This window comes from Oxyura jamaicensis, chromosome 4 (assembly GCF_011077185.1).
Source record: "Oxyura jamaicensis isolate SHBP4307 breed ruddy duck chromosome 4, BPBGC_Ojam_1.0, whole genome shotgun sequence".
Taxonomy (NCBI): Eukaryota; Metazoa; Chordata; class Aves; order Anseriformes; family Anatidae; genus Oxyura; species Oxyura jamaicensis.
This window is the reverse complement of record NC_048896.1, coordinates 69,394,700-69,420,872: the sequence shown is the minus strand read 5'-3', so window position 1 is coordinate 69,420,872 and position 26,173 is coordinate 69,394,700. Positions and strand designations below refer to the sequence as shown.

Sequence of the window (26,173 nt, the reverse complement as noted above, 5' to 3'; positions counted from 1 at the left end):
GGATGGATAAACCAGGAGAACAATTTTAGGTTTATATAGGCTGATATCCTTCTAGGTAGTCTGTTGACCCATGACCTGCAAGGATCACCATTACTAATCCACTACTTCGTATAGACTAATAAAACCATTTAAAGAACCTACAAAGCATTCAATTTCTTCTCCCACTTCTCCCCAGTCCTTTCAGCCATACTTTTAAACTTAATCCAGTTCTAGTCTGAAGCCTGTTATTTATCCCAAATAAGTAACAATTGTTAATGTAATTGTTACTATTTCCTAAAATTCAAATTTGTTTTACCTCCCCTTCTCTTTTTTTGACAGGGGAAAAAGTGGAGGAAACATAACTGCAACAAACCAGGATATAACACTGAAGTCAGAATGCAAGCAATTAATATGACTGAATCAATCATATATAATTAGTATAGTGTACCATTTACAACTTTGAAAGCTGTTCATCTTTTCAAAATGCAGAAATGCATCAAGAACAAAGATTACATTTTCTTAGCATACTGCTTCATAGATTTCTACTGCATACTATTATTATTCCAGAAGTTTTCTACTGCTTTGTAAAGAGGTGTTCATCTTGTCATCGGCTTACACCATCACATCACTGCACTTTCAGATTAAGTCATTTAACATCACCCCTGACAAAGAACCTCCTCCCCCTGAACAATTTGCAACAACTGAACACTGCAAAGTTTAAGATACAAGTTTCTTTATCATGCAAGTTCGATTCAATCATGTTATAAATTCTTCTCTATTGGATTAGTTAGGAGAGCTGCCATTTCCTTAGAACTGCACCAACACAGCCTAATTTTAAGAACACTCTCAAAAGGAAATATACAGAAGAATTGCCAAGGTCTCACCTCTGCATCTTCCAATTCAACATCTAAAAAGTCAAAGTCTTTAAAAACTCCAAATTGTTGTTCACTGGTATTGTCCTCCACAGCCACTTCCTCCTCTTGAATAACTTCTTCTGTTGTTGAAATAAGACTGGTTTGTTGATCTCCAACTTCCAAGTCTTCATTAGAGGAAAACACAACCTGAAGATATGGGTAAAAGTACAAATAAAACCTTCCAACTTCTGAATTCTCATTTTTCAAATTTAAAAAGCAAAACAAAACACTACCACAACTTACTGAAGGATTCTTGGGGAGACCAGATTCTGGACCACACAGAGAAAGCACATTCATGAGCTTCTCCCTCGTTCTTCTCTGGAAAAATGTAACAATAAATAAATAACAAAAAATAATAGTAAAAAATCACATAGCAAGTCATTTACCAGAAGTCCAACTAAAAATGTAAAATGTCTGCATTTTTAACTAGTCATCTCACATGCCGTCATCCTCTAAAAAGAATTTTACCATTTATCCTTTCATCTGTATTAGCTTTCAGCTTATGATATATTAATTTACTGTTTTGCTAAGACATCATGTAGATTTCAAATTATGTTTCAACAAATACTTTTATTACACATTCATAAACACTGCCTATTTTATATGTATAACGTGCTTGAGACACAACATACCTGAGATAGCTGTGGTCTCTTCCAGCTGACAGGAACTAACGCATTTGAATTGGAGCCTGATGAAGTTGAAGAAGTGCTCCGGGTGACAGCAATGACTTTTGGTTTCCCATTTCTACCAGCTGCACTGTGTTGATCACCATATTTATTCCCAATAATTGGTGTCTAACAAAGACAATAAATGCTTTCGTAAAATTCAAATCTGTATTAATAAAGACTACACATTTGATTTTAGAAATTAGTATTACACTATAGAGGGCTTTTTTCTTTGTGCCTGTCTTTGTTTTTAGAATTCTATGAAGTCCATGCCTAATTCACTGAGGACCCATATAACATCAGTATACTGGGAAGCACAAAGTTGAATGCTTCTACCCTAAGCAGCAGGCTGCCATTCTGCTCATTTCTATTTTTTGAAATATACTAGTTTTATGCTAATAATCCAGTTATATTTTTAAATGAACTTTTAAAATAACTACATTCTAAGTTTAAAAGATGATAAATTTCTCTGTGGATGCACTCACAGACATTAAACAATTGTTTCTACTGTCCAGCAACTTCATTAGAACAAACACAACTTCTAAAAACCAGGGATCAAATCAGCCTTTCTGACAGGAAGTACTACTACAACAAACTTTGTGGGAATTCATATGGTGTCTTGATTATTCACATGTACTGAAATTTCCAGTACGGAATTAAAGAGAGGACTCTACTGATTTAAGTAATGGTCCAAGACATGTACATCTCCAACCACTATTTAGGACCAATTTCAACCATGAACCCTTATTTTTGACTCCTTAAGTCTCCAGTTTCCAAACCCCTGTATAATATTACAGTCATTTGATTATGCTCCCTTCTTCATACATACAAAGAGTATCACCTGTATTATATTATTTTGAGCTCTAATGCATCCTTTCAGTATGACTTTAATTATGTCTCACAAGTGCATAACATCTTCAACATCTTCTATTCTTAAATATTATATTTAAGACATAACAATGCAAAAGACTAACATAAAATATACCCAAGTTTGGAACAGAAAGTCATTACGCATTGTAGTTTAAACAGAATAGTTACCTCCGAGATATCAAAATGAAAATCTAAGGTCTTGCCAGGTAGCTCCTTGGAAACATTATTAAAAATTTTCGTGAAAGAGATTTCAGGAGAACCTATGTCACCTCCATAAGACTTTGGAATATCATTAGGTACAACAAGGCTTGCTGATCGAGACACCACCAGTTTCAAAATATTAAGAGCTTCCTTCCAATATGGACTCTAAAAAGAACATACATAAATCACCAAACAATCACTTCAAATAATACATAAGTTTGTAACGTACAGTAGGATTTTGCATTGATTTATTTCAAGATTCCCAGAGCCAAAAGCTCTAATCTATATGTGACTGCAAGACATGAACACAGACAGAAGATTTGGAACTGGAAGCACCACGAAGGGAGCAGCGAGGCACTGGCTCATCCATCCCACAGCCAGAGGTCAGAAAGAGCAAGGCATGCTTATTAGTAGCTCTGGCTCACAGTGCCAGCCACACCGGACTGTTCCATGTCCCTTGCTCCCAGTATTTACATTACAGGTTGTTTGTTTATTTATTTTAACCATGATCTGGAGCACCTGCCCTTGGTGCCACAGAATTAAAAATCAATAGTATTTCAAAGGAAAATAACTTTCACCTCCTGGCATCTCTAATTAATTTACACTTAAGGGCAGAGTAAACTGAATTTGAAACAGATAAACATGTTTCATGTTTTGTATTTTCTCAAGCATCTGAAAGATCTTAAAAAAAAAAAAAGGGGGGGAAAAATGTTTAGGAAGTATTCATATAAGGTAATGCAAATAATTCAGCAGTTTTAGCTGCAGACATTGTAGAGTGGATAACGAGACTTACATCAAAAGCAGCACCTGGGGAAGGTTAATATTTATGCTTCTGAAAATGTTAGGATTTCACCTGAAACTTTAATCTTCCAGTGTTTTTGGAATGATCAGGATATATATTTTTTTTAAGTATGATAAGTTCGTTAATTTTGTTTTCTTTACTGCATTAAAAAATAAACACCACTTTCAAGGCTCTAAGTAGTACCTGCTTCTTTCTAAGTAATGATGGCCTTCAACAACTTATTTAATTTCTGTGCATCATAAACATAAAAAAAATTATCATCTCAAACATGAACCATGCTGTAGCAACTTAAACTTACTAAGATAAATTGTGATCACAGAAGACTAGAAAAACTAGGAAATTGAGGGTTAGTAGCACCACAATTAAACAAGAAACCTTATTTTATGAAGTTTTCTTTTGTTACCTAAATTAATGTTTCATCCTATGAAAAATGCATGTCCTTCTCTGGAACATTCTTTCACTAGTTCCAGTATATTGAAAGCTAACATCTTCTAATTATGACTTCATTCCATGGTGGTGTGGGCTTGCACAGAAAGCTCAGATAAAGGTTAGAGGCGAAGCAAGCAGATGTCAGGCTATGAAAACTGTAGTTATGCTAATCATTCCATTTTGCCTAATGCACTCTGACAGGAGCACAATATCTAAAGTACATATCCATCAATAGCAAAACGTCCAGGGAGCACTACCTTTCCTGGTTAATTATGATTAAACCATTTGACTGAATTACATTTAGCAATAATGGAATTTGGGGAAAAAAGAAAAGGAGAAAAATAACGAGGATGTTTTGTACTGAAATGGTTTTGTGCTCCAGGCATTTGTATAAAACCTTTCAGCAAGATGCTAGATTGTCTTCCACAAAATAGACTTTCAGTAAATTGTGTTCAAATTACAAAGGATCAAATTACCTAGGGCAAAACACTGTGGTTCATCTCTGGGGGACTTTCTTTAATAAAAAAAAAATGCACTTGAATTCCTTAAGATGCACCTTAAGGTGTTCCTCACTTGAACAGATATATTAGTGAAAGTGATTTAAATTTATATTTACCTGTACAAACTTAGGTTGAAAAAGAATACACTTAAAATACATTTGGACAGTATTTAACAGCAAACATTTCCATATTTAAAGACTTACGTAGACAAAGCAGATGATCTTTTGACTATTAAAATGTATGTAGAACTACCTACACCTGTAGATAGACACGCTAAGGTAACTTGTCCCACTAGATATAAATCAAGTTGGACAAATGCATAAGCACGTAACAAATGAAGAGAAAAAATTACCACGGAATTTGACTTTAAACAACCATTTTTACATCTAAAATATATCAAGCCTCAAATAAAAATCAAGTGTAATTTCACTTTTATAATAAGCAGAAAAGCTTTTCTTTAAATAGTTTTTCAGAGTACCTACCTGAACATATTTACCAATAACTTTTATGATTTCCAAATTAAACTGCTTCACTGGTGCTGTGGACAGGTCAATATGACTCAGAAGACTATAAATGATCTGCAGTAAGGACTGTTGCATACTGGATAAGCCTTTCTCTAACAGCTTAAAAAAAAATAAAAATACAGAATCTATTTAGTGCCTTTAATAGTAACATGAAGTGAAAATCAACATTAAAATACAGACAGCTTCCACAGATGTTTATTCTTCCCCTCAAGAACCTACAGCCTACCACTTCACATTTTTCAAAATTTTGTTTTAGCTTAAAAAGAAAATGTGATGCAATTGAATACTATCTGTTGTAATTAATCCCCCCCCCCCCAATTTCAACCTATTTGTTAGCACAGGCCTAAAATACATAATAACAATAGAATAATTATCTAATAATAATAGGATAATAAAATATTTCTCACTAAATAGTGAGAAATAAAGTCAAAATCTCAAAGGTGCATGGAAAACAATGACATCCACGACTTACGAATGAAACAGTCTTACAAATGAAATAAGTTCATATGAATTAATTCGTAAGAATGTTCAAATATCTTTTCCATGATCAGTTTGAAGTAATCTTCAAGGAGAAACTCAACAGTTTTTTCAGACAATGTACTTTTTTCAAGGTAACAACAGTTCTTCTGTATGAGTGGCTGGCAGAATCATATACTGAACTTTATATTTAAATTGTCTCTGATTATATACTATGCATTACTTTCAACTGAACTTTGAAATTAGTTTTTAAGTATTGATAAGGACATCTTTAAACACATATTTGTTTTATAATTTTATAAAAAACATGTTTTATAATTTGCACGGAGCATAATTTTGCTAAAGCCAAATCAGTGTACATAAACTATTCACGTAGCATAGAAAATAAATATCTATTTCACAACACTACTATTGTAAAAAGGTATTTTTCATTAGAGGTATTATTATTTCAAGGTACACTCAAGTTGTTGCACTCCAAAATGGCAGCAGTCATCCCTTTTCCATATCCTAGTGCATTTTATTTTTGTTCTCCCATTGTAGAAGGTGTGTTTTTTCTCTTAATATTCAGAATTTTAAGAAACAAGGAATTGGCAATGAGTAAATGTAACATTTATCACTGATTGTCAACATGAGATACACCTTCATTAAAAATTTACCTCTGCAAGATAAGTTACGAGGTTAAATGTGGCATCTGAGAAGGAGTCATGCAAGTATCTACACACTACGTTAATCCAGTTAGAGCAGTCTCTGGAGTAACTGTGTGTACTGTATAAACTCATCATATGAGCCAGATTGGCAAGAGTTGGTGATTTCTCCTCTGCGCAAACCTGAAAAGCCAAAAGTATATGTAATTATATTACAGATGACAAATTTTTAACTTAAGTACCCACAAGTCATCATGCACAGATTTCACTCTATTCCCCAGTAACTGGAAATGAAGTAATCATATGAGCAACATCTAGTTTCTGCTGAATTTTGGAGCCTGGTAATTCACCAAAGAAGTAGTAGAGACAATTTGCTGTGATACTTACAGTGCTTTCCCAAATACATAAATAAATAAGTGTGCCAGGCAGCAAGACTGTTTAAATCCTGAAAACAGCTCCATACTCCTGACATGACATGCTGGAACAGCAGTAACTTTTAGACTTGCATCAGGCCATGTATGACTTTGAGGTGGCCTGCACACTACTAAGTGATACACATATCACAATTTGGGAAGGCAGAGGTCTATGATTGCATTTCCTATGACAGCACTTTCTTATTCCCCTTTCCACATTATTCCTTAAAATGCAGGCTGTCAGACCAGGACTCCCCCAGCCTGGCTGGACATTGCTGGTGTGCATCTTGAACTACTGTAACAGACACTGAAGTTCATAAAGCAATGAAAATATTCCGAGGTTAGATACAGTGTACAAGGGATAGGAAGAGAACCTTTTCTTCCTACCTGCAACTCTGAAAGGTAAGGATTTTTTCCTTATCACAAATAAATTATGAAGTATGCTTAAGAATTGATTTAGTTTACATTTAGCATTACAAGCTGCAAAATCAGACAGGTAAGAAAAATAACTGATATAATTGATAACATGTAAATACATTTCTTACCTCTAAAGTTTACAGAAAAAGGCTAAATATGTTTTCTCAGTGGCAAAGAGAAACTCACGGACCAATACGAAACCCAACTATACAAATGAGGACTGGAGCACAGTTTCAAAATAAAGTATTTTAGTTATCTCTGTATGTCTAGTAGAATCATGTATAAATTCTACATAAGGAAGTGGAAAAATACAGAACTAGTGCTGGTAATAAACTCCTGGATACTCCCCAAGAATCATTTTACATACCTTTGCTATCCTGTCAGCTGTTTCTTTACAGAACTGAGTTGGGTTATCAAAATGTTGGATCAGATGAGGAAGTAGGCACAAGATGTTTAGGGGAAATCCTAAACACATACATAAACACAGTTATACAAGCCCTAATGACTTTAACATGACTTAATTTAATGTAAAGTATATGTATTATGGCTTTCTGATACTTAAGTACCCTTAGAGTACAATCATGTACATTCAAACAAATATATAAATAAATATACACACATACCTAAGTGTGTATGTAGGTATAATATAAATGTTTGTGTGTCTATAAGTGTGTATATGCATATGCATAGTATGAAACCAAAGTCATCAATGGACCACTTAAGCAAAATTATCGAGAAATTTGACAGCTTAAAGCAGTACAGTAACGTTGTTTCTAAAACGTACAAATGTTTCACATAGTACTAATTTAGCTGTTTAGCACAAGATCATGAAAATAATACAGATATACTTTAAACGTCCTTGTCAGCAAGTTTGAAGTAAGTTAATAATCAATAATTAAAGTTTTTGTGCAGTATTTCTTGGCAGAAAATCATAGTCTGTAATGTATTCCGACTACCTAACGCTGCAATATCAACAACTGCAAAAAGCATTTAACTGAAGGGTGCTTTTTAAGGCAAATACATAACCACTACTGATTTTGATTGCACATCATTTGATGAAAAAATACATTTTTGTTACAAATATAGTTACTAAAGATACCTGCTAACTGAGAAGGATCCACCAAAGCATGCCTGGAAATTGTGATGAGTTTACTCAGGAGGTGAACTGTCATTTCTTGTGTGGATGCTGAAGTAAAGCCTTTTAGGAAGAGCTGCTGAAGGCCTGGAAAGTTATTCCATTTCAGTTTATTCTGCACCTTTTCTATCTTCTCTCGACTCTCTGATTTATCCAGAGGCAAGTGAATAAGAAGCTTGTTGAGTAGCTTGAGAGCCAAAAGGTATTCATACTCATAATCTGACTCTAGCAATGAAGTTGCAATCCAAAATATGGTGGCCATCAGATTGACAGGATCAGTAGTGGGCTGCACATCATACATTCCTCCCTCTCTCAGGGAGGAAAGGCTTCTAGTCCTGGCTAAACTTCCACCATGATTTATCCTTCCATCCATTATATCCAGTGTGTTGCTCCGTCGACGGTCACCTCTCCGGTCACTGATTAAATTCAGTCTCAAAGAATTACTCCTTGTATTGCTGTAGTATCCCAAACAACTGCCACTATTAATGGGACTTGTACTTAGATTTATCTGTCCAGTGCTTTTCCTATTAGCTGCGTACTTGTTTCCCATTACAGAATCATGGTACGAGGTTCTAAAATAAAACATTATAGTTTAGAAAAGGGAAAGAAAAAGATCTGACAACAATCACATGCATAGACAACTTAGTGAATGCTCTGCTGCATCACTGGAAAAGTATTACAATATATGAAAATACTCTAAAGAGAAAACTCCTCTATATGCTATAATATTTTTACAGTGTAAGAACAAAACTGTAGCATCCCATTATGTGTGCTACAAAATGTATTAATTACAATCCCTAAATAGTCAAATAATTACAAAGCAATTCAGTAAAGTCAGGAATATTAACCTAAAGCATGTAAAAGATGATATTTTAATCAAGGTAAGTAAGGCCTGATTAAAAAGAAAAAAAAAGTTCTAAAACTACTCACAATGCTCTTATTTTTCTGAAAATTCAGAACTAATGACAACATTTCCAAATAAAAGCCATAAGGTGTTTTTTGAACCAAGAGGGTAATTTGAACAGGCAGCAGAGATCTTTTATAGATTCTTATGAGCTTATCTAGAATTTTATGAGTTTTGCTTGTGGCAGAAAGCTAAAAATACCATAAATGAGCAAGTAACTCTGCTATCAGGATACAACTATTCTGCAAATATGATAAGAAATAATTTCATTACATATGTAATACAGATCTTAAATAATTCAAACATATAGAAATGTATAATGTAGCTTGACTAGTAAAAGAACTTACTGAGAAAGGGCAGAAAGGAGATCATAATGCTTCATGGTTTCAGCCAACGTATCAATTGCAGACTCTAAAGTCAGAAGCAGTTCTATGACAAAACCCTGGGGAAAGCCACAGGTCATTATAAATTATGCAATATATACAAAGAAAATCACTTAACATCTATTGAACAGTGATATGAAAATATAAAATCAGCATCAGTAACTAAATTATTATTCTCATGCTTCATTTAGAATGTAACCTTGAAGACAGAGCTCAAATTGGCCATAGTTTCAAGAACAGAGGGAAAAAAAATAAAATAAGACCTTCCATTTATTCCTAAAAAAAAAAAAAAATCCATTCTGACTTGTTTTATTTTTAAGGATGGCCTTATCCTTGGTTGAAAGGTTAGATCTAATTCTTTAGACATGCCACCAAGTTGGATGGTTTTAGCACTTGTCAGGTTAAGTCCTTAATAAAGAACAACTAAATTATTTTTTATATGGCTGATCTCAGGAATCCCTAACTATGAAAAATATGATGTTTTCAGGAAACATTATCAAACTGTTTGGAATTTCTTATGGCTCTAGAAGAATATGTGCATGGCTAGTCTCATTTCGTTAGGTGAAAATTCATAAAGTGTCATGACTAAAACTGCTCTGATATACAAAGTATCTTTATTTTAAAATAAAAGCAACTGAGTCCAAAATGATTTTAAATTTTGCCATCATTAAAACAACAACATAAGTATGTCATATAGGCATATTCACCTTTCTAATAAAATAAGAGGAAAAATTCAAATACCTGAGCTTCTTCTCCTGCATCTCCAACAGTTTCTACTAATCTGGAGAGAACATCAGAAAGTGTAGATGCAGTAAGAGGCTGCTTCAGAGCCCTGAAGATCTGAAAGGACCTCCCAGCATAATGTCGAGAGGAACACGAAAGCGCAGTTTGCAAAGCAACTTCACTGAGACGGTGTTCCAATTGAAATCCTACTATGAAAGCAAATAATACTCGAATAGCACAATGTCTCATGGAAAAAAAAAAAAAAAAAAAATCTTGCATTTCATAAACAGTATAATTGTAAAACACATTCCTAACTTTAGAATATTCTCACCTTCTACTTTTTTCTTAAGGAATACTCCTATGAAAAATCTTTCCAGGCATATGAACTCTATTCCACAATACTTAACACTTGAGAGACTTGCGGAGATCAAAACATTTATGATTTGAATGTTAAATGTCCACAATAAATTAATAAGATATTTTATCTAATTTCTAGAAAATTATATTTAAATCTGATGCAACAGAAGCACGAATTGAAATGTGTAACACATGAAAAATCTCTATTATTTAGAAGCAGGTAGCTATCAAAGTGATTTTACAGATAATCTGTAAACTTATAGGCACTGAAAAAAATCATGTAGTCCACAGACTCAAACATTCTACCATGCATCAAGCATTTTCAAACATACCTGAGCTAGACTGTTTAAATATAGCTACCACATGCTTTAAAAACACAGTTAACTGTTCAGCACTCTTTATATTAGGGTTCTTGGCCGAAACATCTTCATGATTCCAAAGTGGCCCTCTTTTCCTAAAAATATAAAAACAAAGCAAACATGACAGAATATAAAACAGAGCCTTTGTCATTAATGTTATTTAAATGTTGTTTTTACCTTAAATAACTGCAAAAGAATTTGCTACCTACCATGTAAATGACACCATTTAGAACTACTGACACAAACTGGAAAGAAGTTTGACAACTAACTGTTCAATATCATACAACAATACACATGAAGGCAAGGCGAAAAGCAAGATATCAAGTCTAACTGTAAATTCAGGAAGAGATGCTCCTCATGAGATAATATTTAGTTAGCTAACAAAGACCCAGTTACAGCTACTACCATTATACACTTCTAAAATCAACCTTCTTATCATTTTCTTCCCATCAATACACCACACTATTCTAATTCCAATTTCTAATGTAAAGCTTTTTTTGTTGGCAAGTTTCTCATAAATTCTGATTAAGCAAGCTGGATTTCAGATTGACATGACCTTGAAAGCCTTATATAAACTATCCCACAAACTGCAAAAGTGTTGCTTGTTTTACAGATGTTCTTTACCACTAATCATTCTTTTTTTCTTTTTTTCCAAGTAGCCAGCTTTCTTCTATTAGGTAATCCATAACCTAATACGCACAAGTCTTGCAGTTTCCTAATCATCTTTCTGTATTCCAGTCCTAACACTTTAGGTGTTTGTTTTTTTTTTTTCCTACCCCCTTCCTCCCCTTTTTTTTCCAGGATGGAAAAAGGAATTCTACAAACTGTGTGTGAAGCAAATGTAAGGGACCTGTGTAGAACACAAAAAAGACTTTTAAACACTCAGGACAAGAAAAGAAGGCAAGTTCTCCAAAGCTAGGGTTATTCATAATCTGCATCACATAAAAACACTTCAGGGTTAGTCTTTATATTCTTAGTGATGATAAAACATTTTTCTTGACAAAAATGAAAATTGAAATCTTACCTTGAGGTAATGAATTCTATGAGAGTTTTCACTTTTTCATCCTGCTCTACTGAAATGTCAACCTCATTGAGGATGGTGGTGTGCAGATGAGACATGGCAGCACTTGTATTTCCTAAACTGATGCTAGAAGAGGTAGAACTTGAACTAAGCCCTGAGTCTGTCATTGGGGAGGGCTGGTAATCTGGTATAAAATCATGAACACCTGCTGAAATAAAAACAAGATTATTATGAGCTCTTAAGTTGACAGTTCAATATTAAATAAATAAAAAGAAAAAATAGCTCTCTAAAAATCAATAATTTAGCAAATGTAATGAGAATAAATTCATGGATGCAATAATTTCAAATGAAATCAACGAATATGCAAGACTTGGCATGGCTGGACCGTTAATGAGGAACAGGCAGATCCCTCTTTAAAAATCACTGTATTCTGTTTGATTTTTTGTATTGGTAATATGGTGAAATGACAGCTCGATGGTCTGTGAGGCATTTCATCTTAGTAAGTTGAGACAAATGATACAAACTGCTTCCAGATGACGTTTCTGTAAGATTTTCTCTCCATCAAAAGAATCACATGCCTGTAAAATGCAACTGAAGCAACTCCTATTGTTATGCCTGTATCTATGAGGTGCTGGGAGAACGCAAACTGACAAAGGAAAAGAGTCACGAATCTTTGACTGTAACAACTGTACATAAACTTGAGACTTGCTGACAGCCACCAAAAAATTTCAATCTATAGAGCTGTATGGTTTGGCTTGAGGCATTACCTGGTTCAAAGATTTTTATTTTTATTTTTTTAACAGCTTGCTTGACCTCATGCTAGGCATGCATACTTGTAATCACCTCATTTTAATCCCCAGCTGGAAATAATGATCTCATTCCAGTTCCTATCACATATTTTTGTTCTAACAACAATCGCAAAATATCCTGCCATTTTAGACAGTTTTACTCAAAACTGCAAAGACTAGGAATGGAATGGTTGTACAAGTCACCATACAGGTACACTGATAAAGTTCTGTGAATATGTTTACATAAAATAATTTCTCTGCTACATCCACTTTTTAAGTCCTCATTACCATCAAATGCAGGAAAAGATGCACATTTTTTGATTAGTGACAAAATCACTTCTGATTTGAACAGAATGGAAACAAGCAGAATGTACAGTAATATGCTGCCACCTACTGAAATAAGATGAAATGCTAGGTTTCAGCAAAATGAACTCACTTTTTTATAGAAACTACAACAGGCTCAAACCTATTACTTTCACAGAGTTACATATAAAATACATAATTTCCCATATAATTGCAATAATGTAATGTTAAGGTGAACATTAAAATGCAAGATCTGAAAAGAATATTTGAGTAAGATTTCTTTTGAACAAGAATGTACTTTTGATAAAAGAAATTAATAGCCTATTAAACAATGACAACAGACTAAAGTCAGAAATTCAAAGTTCCTGTGCACAAGAAATGTAAATTCTTTTTTTTTTTTTTTTTTAATTTTCAAGGGCATCATAACAACTGTTCTATTACACATCCAAAATGTAGTTTCCTTTGTTTTTTTCTATTTCTATATAATTGTTCAGCTGAGCTCCCAACTCTTATGACTAGGCACAAAGTGCTAACATGAACTGTACTCATTTTGATTTAATTAAAATCTGATGAAATACATTTTATCCAATCAGACAGGGTTGAAACAAAATACACTTTCCAAGGGCTCCAGAAAAACTAACAAACAAACAAAAAAAACAGAGCTCTTAATAATGCCTAGAAGAAAAGATTACTTTCCATGTATTTCCATAATTTTAACAAGTCTAAAGCATACCTGTAAAAGTATAATCTAGATGTGTAGTTTGCTTGACAGTAAGCACCCTGGCTTCATTGAACTCTCTGTTTCTGAGCAGGACAGAAGCAACAGACTGGACATTACTACCAGATCCCATCACTATCAGAAGATGCAAAAGCAGTCGTTTACAATGCTCGTAGACTTCAGGGTGACAGTGGTCAAAACCTACCATAAAAGGAAAATGGAAAAGTTTTATTAAAAGCAGAAGGCACGTATAATTCAATTATTAAAATATAGCAGTATTCAAACTGATATGTTACACTCCACCAAACAACAGACACATAATTCACTACGTGAACACAGGATTCCTGCTAGCTACAGAATTTAGTTCTTCCTTGTTCCCTCAGATGTCTTTTCAGTGTTTAAATATATACAAAAAAAAAAAAAAGTTTAACAAACACGAATATATCCTCTTGTTTCTTACACAGGAGTAAGATTAATCTGTGCTCTGTATTATAACTACTGCAAAAGATTAACAGAAAGAAGTAGTTGAATTTCGTCTTCTACACTGAGAAAGTGGGAAATGTGGCTCTACCACACCAAAACCCTCTTTAATTATATTCATATTAATCAAGCTGAAAGATATTTAGGTGAATTCTTTTTCAAAACAAAAAGGAATACCGTTTTTATTTTTTCAATAATGAATAATGAATATTTTCAAATATTCAGGTCATAACACCTGTATATAAATCTGCAGTATTTAACAGCACAGTGTTCTTTTCTGTGTTCTGTCCTAAAGTTGCGTTTGTAAATAGTAATGAGATTTAAATACAACAGGAAAAGTTAATTCAAGTGTGGAAAAGAACAGCTATGTAAATAGCTACCATTTCTAAGTAACTAGAGATATCCCTGTAAGAATTTAGTTACCTATAAAAATTGCATGAAGCAAAAGATGCAAGTATCCTCCCCATTCTACCTTCACGCTGTGGTCAACTATCAAGTCAGTCAGAAGGATCACTGCTATATTGCATCTAAAAACAAAAATAAATTTATTAGAAGACCATAACATATGAACTTTATAAAGAGCTGCAAAGAGCTTAATATGCTACTGAACAGCGTTCTTTCAATCTTATAAACATCAACCCACTTGTATTAAGGGAAAATATATATGCTCACAATGAAGACAGGAAAACTCCAGTCTTCCAAATTTAAAGGCTTTAAAATCTTAAACTGCTAAATAAGTAAAACCACAGAAAATAATTGTACTATCTTTATCTATTATCTTTAGATTGACTACCTTTAATCTACTATGTTTAAATTACCATATTTGTACAACATGAATTAAAAAGTAATGAATTGCCATTGTTAAATACTTGTTTAACAACTGTTAAACCAGTTACCTGTGAAGAGACATGCCCGGAGGAGAAGTTTCAGGCAAGTAATCCACCAGTGGTGACCAGCAACCTCCAGAAGGTGGAAAAGGTAGAGGCTCTCCTTGATTGTGCTCCATCACCTTCAACCGCCAGTTTGAATACAGAGGCATTGAATCACCTAACACAACAGATTATTAATACAGAAAAATAAATGTGAATGCAAATAAAACATGTATTTCTGTATTATTTAGACAACTAAAGACTGTTATACAATATAGAAATAATCAATTTCTGTATTACAGAGTCCTCTAAAGAAATATTTTAAAATTCTTAACAGGCTGAACCCTGTGAAAAAAACAAAAACCTAACCAACCAACGAACCAAAAAAATACAACAAAAAAGTAGCTGTAAACACCAATTGGACAGTTAAGGATGATTCTACAGAAGCCAAACACATAACTCATATGTGCAGAGTAAGATTTTGTTGAATAAGTTCATAAATGTGATGGATGCACGTAAGGAACAAAAGGCAAAGTTATCTAGTAGAATTTCCTTGAAATTGAAATCTGATGTAAGATAGAAAGTTAAGGCTGGGTCCCAGGACAGTACATAACTTGTTTGAAAGAGTTGCATTTTATTATAGGCTAATGATATATATTTCTCAAGAGTGTCTCTTTATACATCTCACTAGCAAGAATACATCAGTCCTACATTTCCTACAGGCCTTAATATGTGGTAATTCAGAACTTACCACTTTTTCAGCATCTTTGTGCTTGAATAAAAGTCACTGTCTTAGAAATCAGTACATTTTTCAGGAAGACAAAGAAAAGCAATTAGTTGTTGATTAAGCGTGTTTCTAAAGTCCTTGGAAGAAACACATCAGTTATTTTGTATGAGAGTATACTGTATTACACATGCAAAATATTCTTCTGTTTTTAAATGAGCCATCTTAGATTTCAGAACAATCTATTAAGGGCAGAAACAGAAAGGAGATTGCCTCAACCATCCAGTCCGTCAGTGATTCTACCAGTTGCCCTTTCAGAAGTGTGGCTACAAATGTTTCAGAAGTTCACACACGTATCAGATCATTATCACCTTCTTGACTTGAGGTGACAAACTTCTCACTGACAGAACATTCAAATTATCATCTGCTTCAGCATACCCAGTCTTGCTACCATAATTAGCTAGCCAAAAATAAAAATGACCATGACTATGATATTAGACATTGCTCTTCCATGCAACACTACGCTGCTTACCCAGAAGGTCCACCAACCTGTTACTAACCCAAAAGTGACAAAAAGCCATAAAACTTTAGCAAATCTACATCGCCATGTCCAGCTTTTACAACAAGCTCTATAGAGGACACTATGTTCCAATGTCCTTGAATATGGCAGTAAGAATGACCATATTCATTCTAAGCTCTGTGGTTTACACAGACTCAGTTATTAAAGAGGACATTTGGATTAATACTGGACATTGTTGCTCCAATACAACACAATATGACACACTATGCTGACATGCAAAGCTTTTGGGCAATGATAATTTGCATTACTGTGGTACAATAGCAGCCACAGTTAATAAGCCTGTGTTTAAAAAAAAAGCCCTCCAAAAATACGAGGAGTATCAGAAGAGATTTTTACAACTTTCCTTACCCCTGCACCTCAGAAAAAAACAGATCACAGATCACAAAAAAATAAATTAATGAATTAAAACAAGCATGAAAATTAATTGCAGGTACAACACAATATCCTTTTTCCCTGGTGTATTTTCTTTTCCTAAGGATTCTTTGAAAATTTTGTATGATTTTTTTTTCAACAGGACAAATACTGCTATTGTTTAAAAGAACAATTAGTAATTTTATATATTTATTCTTCCTTTTCCATCATCTTTTTCTCATTCATCTGTTTTTCCTCCTGCTAGTCTCTCTTTTGTTTCTTCAGCTTAACCTTCTATCTTTGGTGTTGGTAGCGGTAAAGAAAATGAAGTGAAACTGCTTCACTTGGGATGATGTTCACAACTCATTCTAGAGGACAAGGAAAGGAAATAAAGCATGTTGTCTTCCTTGCATTTGTTATTGTAAATCAAATGTACACTAGACTTCAACAGCAGAAATAAGACTGTGGAATGTAAAAAAAAAAAAAAAATAATTAATGGATTCATGCAAAAGCCTCATTATGTGTCACTGATATTACCTATTTCCTCATGTTTCACAACCTTCAGCAAAAGTATTAATTTTTAGAAGTTTTATTTTCTACACATAGAAATATCTTTAAATTAAAATATTACTTTTTTCCTCTTCATATGATCCTCCAGAGCTGCTGCTGTAGCGAGATTCTAGCCTGTGGTGCTGGCGGTTTAAGTTACTGTTCAACCCGCTGTAGATGTCGAGATGTACATAGCTGCAGGAACAAATAAAACAGCACTAGTAACTGACATTCTGTAATAAAAAATAATCATTCAGGGTCTCTTAGTAAAACGGTATATCAACAAAACTGTTATGCAAAAATGTTTCATCTTACAAGGACAGTTATATAATAAGATGGCAAAATATCTCAGTTGTATAAAACCTCCTGCAGCAATGCTATAAAGAGGATTCAAAGAGGTAATCCAGCACAAATTGTATTTCTGTTAGAACTTTCCATTAACATTTAGATATATTAATATGTTTTACCATTATAGGTTCTTCTCAGTAATAATGAACTGATTATTTGATCTGATTCTATAATCTGGTGCAGAAATAAATGTATATGTACAGCCCAGGATTGTCTTACTTCATTAATCTGATAAGCTAGAACAAAGTCAGAGAAACGAGAGAGCTAAAAGCACAATTTCCAAATTGTTTTGACATAGTTTCTATAATTCCCTTCTCCTTGGAAGTCCAAGATATACACAGTATACCATATCAAAAAGTGTTTACCCAAGGGAGGTCTTTGACAACAATACAACAGATGCCAAAACTTGCACAGACTTTGAAAACTGTGTTCATTACTATAAAAGCTTCTTCATCTCCAGGCCTCAAAGCAGCCAAATACCTGTCTGTACCTTGCTAGACCAAATTCTGGATGACATCATAGATTTCACAAGCTTCTATAATTAATTTCCATCTTCTTAAAAAAGTAATTTATTTTAATTGAAATATTGCGTCTGTTTCTGTCAATATATTTACTAGTATAAATATATTGATATAATGGTCCCAGAGAAGAAAAAAACATTCCAATAGGAAAGTATATAGGTATAATTACAGAAATACAACTACTTTTGTATTTCCTCTAGAAATACTTACTAAGGTTCAGAAACAAATCATCACAAAATAAGCTGATTTGTAACCTACCACATCACAGCTACTATACAGCAATGTCCTGTGTGCATATTTTTCTGTGTGCATGTTTCCTCATGCTAATTATAGAATCTTATTTTGCTGTAAAGTTGGCTAGCTCACATTGAACCCACAATGAGAGCAAGCCCATAGGCGATTTTGAGTCCACACCCTGACTAATTCCGTGTCAGCTGTTTGCCTTCCACCACCCTCACACCAGTAACACTGTTTGAGAAGTTTCTCCAATAGATGACTCTGAAGAACCTCAAAAATTAGAGAGGGAGGCATCTGTTTCACAGCTAGCTGCAAGGGATCTTGCTACGCATAGCAGAGATTCAAATACTGTAAATGGGAGAAAAAACTAGCTATCAAAACATGGGAACTGATGATTTCTTGTGATCTAGGAAACCAATCTGTGAATTGTCTATGTTACTAAACCGGTAACTTTTGCCTTCAACATATCCATACTCACCTACAATATAATCTCTCTTACATAAACATATACAATCCAGTGTAATACACAGCTCATTTAGACATCTGTAATCACACAGCTAAAATAATACAAAGATTGACCTGGATTGGTCCCTTATTTTATTCAGCTTAGACATACCTAAAGCCACTGATATGCTATTTATAGTAGCTACCAGGAATTCCTGTAGTTCAACTAGTAACTGCTTTTTGAGGAGATACTTACTTCTCTTCAATACTGTCTTTTATATGTTTACTGTCAGGGTTGCCATCCGTGGGAGCTACCATTGTATTGCTACTAGAAGTGGTACCTGTGAATTATGGACGAAGAAAGAGATTGATAAGTGAATAAAAATGAAAAGCAGTCTTAACCAATACACAATGACCCTTATTTACTTGTCCATGCTAACAGCCCCAATCACGCGTGCAGTAACAACAAATACAAAATGGGCAGCAGAAACCACTTTCACAGGGGAGGAAAAAAAGTGTTGTTTAGACAAGATTCTGAACTGCTATCATAATTTCATTAAAAGGAAAAAAAAATCAAATAATTAATTCCAGGAATCTGAGTCTTCAATGTAAATTAAGTAGAAAGGCTTGTTTTCAAAGCAGGATCCAGATGACTCTCTCTTTCTTTCCTTTATGCTACACTATATGCATCTTTAAAATGCACTTGACTTTTGTATGCAGTTGATTCAAACCACAAACAAATTATGGATTAGAATCTAACATTAACACGCAGCAAAAACTGTATCAATCTTTTTTGAAGAGAAACTTGCAATCATCACACATAATAGATAACCATATTTAGAAATAATTTTGCAACCTCTCCACAATTCTCAAGATACACTGAAGTGCAAGTGCCCCATAATTTTTTTTTTCACTGTTTAAACACTTTCATGAGTAAGTGCCAATGCACCCACCTTATAATCCAGATAACCCCCCCAGGTGACGATAGCAGGCTGCTCCAGAACACTGGCAGCTCTGCAGCACAAAAGCTATAACCTTGCTCAGATACCTTCCCATCCAAGTCTTTTGGGGTTCACTTTGAAAGATGTTTCACCAAAACCATACAGCTTTTCCGTGTATTTCTCAGCATGTTATTGGACTGATGCATTTGATATTTTAACTCATTGATAATAACATGTTTATCGTTGATAGCAGTAATAGTTTAAATCTCACCTGAAGTCACAGAGGGGATTTTATAGCTGGAAGTAATGCGGTAATATGGTGGATTATCCATGTGGGTGACTCCTGAACTGACAGGATCCGTAAGCTGAAGTTCACTCACCAGCTCTTCCAGTAGTTGCATTGTTTTGTCTCTACCCAAATAAACAATAACTTTCTTTACCTGCCATCAAAAAAAAGTATATTTATATAAAATAACATGTAAATAAACAAAATTCTTACTGTAGTCAAGTGATTAAAAAAAATAAATAAAGAAAATAAGACATTTGAATACCTCAACTCATTAGAATCAGGATCTACCTGTATTGCTAGTTATGATACCTGCAACTGACTCTAGCTCTAAAAGCAAACAAAATTGCTTTCATAGCTGGAAACAGCAGCAAGCATCAGAAACATCATAAAAATATATCTTAGTTCAGTAACAGTTTGTTAAAAAAAGAAATAAAACAGTTTTTTTAACAAAAGTTTCAGCAACATTTCAGGTTAAAATTAGAGAGAATGATAGTACAAAAAAAAAAGTAAGATGATGAGTTGTTCTATCATTTCTTTTTGTACTTCACTTACATGTTCTATAGAGTTTTTGATTTGTAATGAAAACAATGAATGTTGATCAAGTTCAATCAACAAACTTAAGATGTCCTTCATAAGAACAGAATATTACAGGTCCTGATACTTGGAACAGATTCCTCTCTCTTCCTTCATTTACTTGATATCTACCTTTTTGAACTAATAGCAAAACCTATCATAATTCTCTAAGGAAAATGTTATTTATGGAACTTGATTCTTCTTAATGAACAGAAACCACCTATTGTATTTGATTTTCGTATTATGATGGAAAGGAGTTGCTCAGTGGACTGATGCAGATTTACCACCCTGAGTAAATTGCAATAATGGTAGTTTCATGAACAGAAGACTACCAAGATTAGGAAAATTATTTTCTCAAAATCTTTTCATTCTTATTACAAATATTTCTATCATTTACCTGATCAATGGCAGGCCTCTGTACTTTCAGAGGTTCTACAGGCTGATCTTTAAGAATTTCAGTATACCATGCATTTATTACATTGAGAAGTATTCCTTGCCTCTAGAACTTTTAACTGAAATAGCAAGAGGTTTTCTTGCCAGGGACAAGGAGCATCTATTTAATCCTATAAGCTTATTTCTAGAATTAGTACGCTAATCACAGAATGGTTGAGGTTGGAAGGGACCTCTGGAGGTCATCTGGTCCAATCCTCTGCTCAAGCCAGGACACCAGAGCATGCTGCTCAGGACCATGTCCAGGTGGCTTTTGGGTATCTCCAAGACTCCACAGCCTCTCTGGGCAACCTGTGATAGTGCTCAGTCACTTGCACAGTGAAGAATTGCTCCCTGACGTTCAGAGTGAACCTCCTGTGTTTCAGTTTGTGCCCACTGCCTCGTCCTGGCACTGGCCACCACCGAAGAGAGCTTGGCTCCCCCCTGCTTACACCTTTCCTTCACGTATATGTACACACTGAATTCCATTTGTTCATAGTATTCAGTGATCATAAAATACGGAATGATGGTATTAAGCTGTTAGAAGTCTGGATATCAGAAATTCTGCCTTTTTTTTTTTTTTTTGTAAGCGATCTTTACTGTTAGAGACTTGAATATTTTTTGAAATACTGGTAACACTAAGGAGACTCATACCATATACTTACGTAAGGCAAAAGGCTGGGTTCGCTGTTCACTCCACAGATACTGATTAGGAAGTGCAGAATTATTTTCAGATTCTTTGGCCAGCTGTCTGCCAAAGTAGTCCAGACATTTTCAATCTCTGACCAAGCCACTTCATCACCATACTAGAAAACAAAGTAAGTATCTCTCCTGAAAACTCCAGCAGAAAACAATTTTTGAAAGTGGTATTGATTTACTGACACAGTCAGAAAAAGAGACATTAATCTTATAAGAAGCTGTTGCCTTTTTAACATTCCAGAATGAAGTTTTCACATATGCTCACTTTCATAAACAGATTCTGGAAAAAAGCCATTTATATTTGTGAATATATATATGCACATATATATATGGGTATTTTAAAAGAAAAAAAAATAGTTAAACATATTTGTATTATTTTGCACTCAAAAATATATATAAAATGTATGTTTTATACACTATATAATATACATATATATTTTACATATATATAAATTTAGCAGAGACCCACGCATCCCAGTTGCTGACAGTTCTGAATAAAATTCCATGGACCACAGGATGCCTAGTCTTTAATTTGTAATTTAAAACATAATCACATGTCAGTAAGATTCAAAGACAAAGAATTGGCAGGAACACTGCAAGTGAACAATATTTTTTCTCTGCTGGAAGTTGCTATGACAGGAAGGGTAAGGGTCAATCAGCCTTCAGTAACAAAATCCGTTCCAAAAATCCATTTTGAGATCATAGGTATAGGCTGAACTGGTTATTATCTATCCATCCAGATGTCTATATTGAAAAACAACTTATATACTGTTACTATAACACTTACTACAACATTTATATTACATATTTCTCCTAATATTTCAAAACTATCTGGTATAGCTTAGGTAAGTAAGCCCTGAAAATTAACAGTAACTCCTTAAAAGTTTGTAACACTATCTCTGAACACAACAATCCCCTGGAACACCATGTAATTAGATTTTACCTTTGCCGTCATATACATCAGATTGTTCAGAACCATAGCTGTAGCCTGTGGTGATCCCCAGCCTTCTCCTCGTAGCCAACGCCTACTGTTCACCATCATTTCTCTGTCTTTCAAAGAATCTTCTTCGTCTTCATCTTGCCGCCGAATGGTTGGCAAAGGTTTCAAGTCTACCAACTCAATGTTGTTCATCCATGGCAGCAGATAATGCAGCATCACCTGTCTTCCAGCTGGGTGAGCTGTTTGGATTCTCTGACTTACTTCTGTCATTCAAAAATTACATACATAAATTGCAAATTAATAATTAGAATTGTTTTGGTAATAACAACGACCACGAAGCCAGTAGATCATAAAAAAAAAAAATAAAGAAAGAAATGCTGGTATTGAAGTTACTTTTTTTCTTTAACTGACTAGTGAAATTTCGTAATGATGAAGACAGTCTTCATTAGAGCAAACTGAAGACTGCTGGCTAAAACTACGGCTTAAAAAACTGAACTAGTTTATGCTTATACACACACACAACTATGCACATACAGATTTGCATGCACAAACACAGAAGTGCATACTGGGTTCTGATAATTCCATAACTGTAAATTGCTAGAAGTTCTGATCACGTAATCTTAGTATGTATCTCTCCACTTCCTGTTTATCTCTTTTATCAATTTTTGCAAAATTTATACTAGTTTTACTCTACTGTAAGTTTTTAAAATTGAAAATGGAAAATAGAATCCAATCACTATCTGTCAGCTTCACTTGTGTAGAGAAGAAGGTACAAGCAGTACTTTCCAGGGAAAAAATGAACCATGAGGAAAATGACGTGCAGTTCAAGTTACACCCACACAGTGAAAAGTATGGCAAACCAGACTGATGAGTAAGGTTCCAGCACTGCACACGTATTATATAATTAGTAAGGACAAACCAATTTAAGTTACCAAATGGGAACTGTAGAACAGCCTTTTGTGTTTAGTAAGTCTTAAGTATTAGTAGCTAGGGCAGAATTCCTCTAATTGAAAAGAGAATTGAAAACCTAGAGCATGTAAAAGTGTACCGATTTTGGCAAAAAAGCATTTAAAATTTTTTCTTACATTAGTCCTAGTTTAATTGATGTTAGAGGTTACTATTTTGCAACTGTTTAAAAATGCTATGGAATATTATTTTTAAGCAATCTGCAGTAAACAAGCAAACACTAGAAAGAACAACCGCAGAACTTTGAAAATCAGTGGGAAATAATGTCACTAAAACATGCTTTTTCCTGGATATTAGACAGGCAGTAAAATATCTCTGATTCATTGTTTCCTCTTTAATGTATTCCAAACATGAGTAAATAAAAAATGTTAATCAGTAAATTCCATTTTTTCTATTCATTATGAAGATGTTACCTTGTGGCCCTGATTTTAGTGAATTACATATAAATTAATTATTGAGAAACAAGAACTACACATCTTGTAAAATGTTTCTGAGCCGTTGAACTTTTTATTTATTTATTGTAAACCATACCTGAGAAGATAGCAAGTGTTAGTTCAGGATAAGTCCTTGCTAATTCTTCTGACAGTTGATAATATGACACAGAATATAGATGTGGCAAAGGAGAAGGCTGACCCAAAACCCCATCCGTCCTCTGAACTTCCAGTTTGTGAGCATAACGGAACATCTTTGGTTCCAAAATCTGTAATAGTAATGTTCAGACTTTGACGCTATGTATAGAGCTATAATGGAAGTCTTTATAAAAAAACACTTTTAAAATTACTGTATCTACTCTCATTTAACGCCTTCTATCTAAACAGATCTCCATATATTTACTGCATTTGCAAACACCGAGGCAATTCCATAGACCAACAAATACTTCATTTGATGATCATCCAGAGATAAATTTCAAAAGTTTGCTTTCTTAAAATAGATTGTTATTAAATACATATTTTACTTTCTTCTATTTTTACTCATTAAATACATATTTTAATGTAACAAAATGTAAAATGCTATTGAATATTTGTATTTCCAAATAATATAAATTTCTGCTCATGAGGCAAGGACAGAAACAATGTAATATTTGACGTGCCACAGATGTAGCAGTTTAACACTTAAAATTAATTTTGGCTGATCTTAAGTAGTAACATTCACTCGAGAAGAAAGATGAGGCTGAAAGGGAGAATGCTGTGAATGCTGACACAGTAATAGAGGTATGACTTCAGTAGGGACTTCACTGCTGAATTTAGCTGACAGCAAGAACCCTGGGAAAAACCTTTGGTCTAAGCCATAAGTGGTACAGATATTTATTTTTTTAAACATCAGTGCCTCCTGTAAGATACAGTTTAACCCCAAAGGATCTTGGAAAGCAATAAACTTAAGTAAACAACTAACAACATTTCTACTAATATCTCTCCATGTCAGCAGATGAGACGATGTTTGGCATTCATGAAAAATTAGAAAACTGTTGTAGGGCCAAATTAGAAAAATTTTATGGTTTTGTATAATAAGCATACATTGTGAAAACATAAGCCTTGAGTGTTTAGTTCTTGAAAACAGACATTTCTACTGAGATCTACTTATGCCAAGTAAGGATCTGAGCTATATACTAAAATAGAGAAGAAAAATATACAACGCATTTTCTTACTTGAAAGGACAACTAAGCAATACCAGAAATATCTTTGTGGTTTTTGTTTTTTTTTTTAAATGCACGGAGACCATTTTTATTTTAAATCCAAAATAAAATTTAAATTAAAATTAGCTTACAAACCTGTAATAGTTGCATAGCAACTTCATAGATAGCCCTAGTAGAATCAGCTGCTTTAAACAGTATCAGATTTAGAAGGGTCACTGTATCACACTGGTAATCCCTAGGGAAAAATGCAAGCGTGAAATAAAATTACATTTGTCTTTTAAAAATTTGAATTTATTAAATAAAGGCTAATTCACAGGTGATATGATATGGCACAACATAATATTTCAAAAAGTTTCTCTGACATACACACAAACAGGGGCGATCTCTATTCTTTATGGGAGGAAAAAACATTCTACATACAATTACACTTTGAAAATTAAAGCTTAATGTTTTGAAAAATGATGTAGTACCTGTTTTGGAACACGCTGGCTATGGCTTTAAAACAGCCAGCTGCTACCCGCTTGGAACCTGTGTAACACCGGTCTACGGCCCAGTACATGAGGTTACTCTGGTCAGGGTTGAGTTCCAAGAGCAGCATAACAGCCTCGCAGCCCAGCTGGTGAACCTGTATTCAGAAATGAACCAATTAAAAATAAAAATAAAATAAAAATAAAAAAATAAAAAAGGCCAACTTATAAAAATGGCATAAAAAAGGAAAATAGATATTTAATCCAAAGTATCTGTAATATGCAAAATTTGTTCCAGCTAAAAATAATGAGATCACAGTTTAAAATAACAAAAGATAATACTATCAAACTGTTTAACATTCAACTGGTACACACAGACATAGATTACTGAAGCAAATAACTAGATAGCTCTCCTGATATTTTTTTTCTCAGTTCCATGTCTATCTTGTGCTATTTACTCTTTCCTGAACACTGATCTGAAAGCATCAGATACAGAAAAACACTTAACAAACAGCACTTAAAGATAAACATGTATCCACAGTGGGATAGAAGTGATTGATCTATGTGGAGACTTACATGTTCCCTTGAGTCTAAGTATCCCACTGGA

The 26,173-nt window shown here is 33.9% G+C and overlaps 1 protein-coding gene across 16 annotated transcripts in view; it reads right to left on the bottom strand.

The window, feature by feature from the left end:
* Positions 1 to 26,173, bottom strand: part of FRYL (FRY like transcription coactivator) — a 174,695-nt gene that overhangs the window by 27,418 nt on the left and 121,104 nt on the right. For 10 of the 16 annotated variants that reach the window (XM_035324906.1, XM_035324904.1, XM_035324905.1 and 7 more), the window contains 23 exons: positions 25,570 to 25,724; positions 25,235 to 25,334; positions 23,998 to 24,166; positions 22,504 to 22,763; positions 21,527 to 21,667; positions 19,842 to 20,010; positions 18,886 to 18,970; positions 17,162 to 17,274; positions 14,903 to 15,053; positions 14,430 to 14,533; positions 13,542 to 13,727; positions 11,721 to 11,925; positions 10,670 to 10,791; positions 9,999 to 10,189; positions 9,222 to 9,316; positions 7,935 to 8,542; positions 7,203 to 7,300; positions 6,018 to 6,188; positions 4,843 to 4,983; positions 2,597 to 2,794; positions 1,526 to 1,687; positions 1,137 to 1,211; positions 864 to 1,040 (listed from right to left, as the gene is read on the bottom strand). In XM_035324906.1, the coding sequence (XP_035180797.1) occupies positions 864 to 1,040; positions 1,137 to 1,211; positions 1,526 to 1,687; positions 2,597 to 2,794; positions 4,843 to 4,983; positions 6,018 to 6,188; positions 7,203 to 7,300; positions 7,935 to 8,542; positions 9,222 to 9,316; positions 9,999 to 10,189; positions 10,670 to 10,791; positions 11,721 to 11,925; positions 13,542 to 13,727; positions 14,430 to 14,533; positions 14,903 to 15,053; positions 17,162 to 17,274; positions 18,886 to 18,970; positions 19,842 to 20,010; positions 21,527 to 21,667; positions 22,504 to 22,763; positions 23,998 to 24,166; positions 25,235 to 25,334; positions 25,570 to 25,724 (3,876 nt within the window). The remainder of the gene's footprint in view (positions 1 to 863; positions 1,041 to 1,136; positions 1,212 to 1,525; positions 1,688 to 2,596; positions 2,795 to 4,842; positions 4,984 to 6,017; positions 6,189 to 7,202; positions 7,301 to 7,934; positions 8,543 to 9,221; positions 9,317 to 9,998; positions 10,190 to 10,669; positions 10,792 to 11,720; positions 11,926 to 13,541; positions 13,728 to 14,429; positions 14,534 to 14,902; positions 15,054 to 17,161; positions 17,275 to 18,885; positions 18,971 to 19,841; positions 20,011 to 21,526; positions 21,668 to 22,503; positions 22,764 to 23,997; positions 24,167 to 25,234; positions 25,335 to 25,569; positions 25,725 to 26,173) is intronic. The other 6 variants (XM_035324894.1, XM_035324896.1, XM_035324907.1 and 3 more) reach the window with 3 other exon arrangements.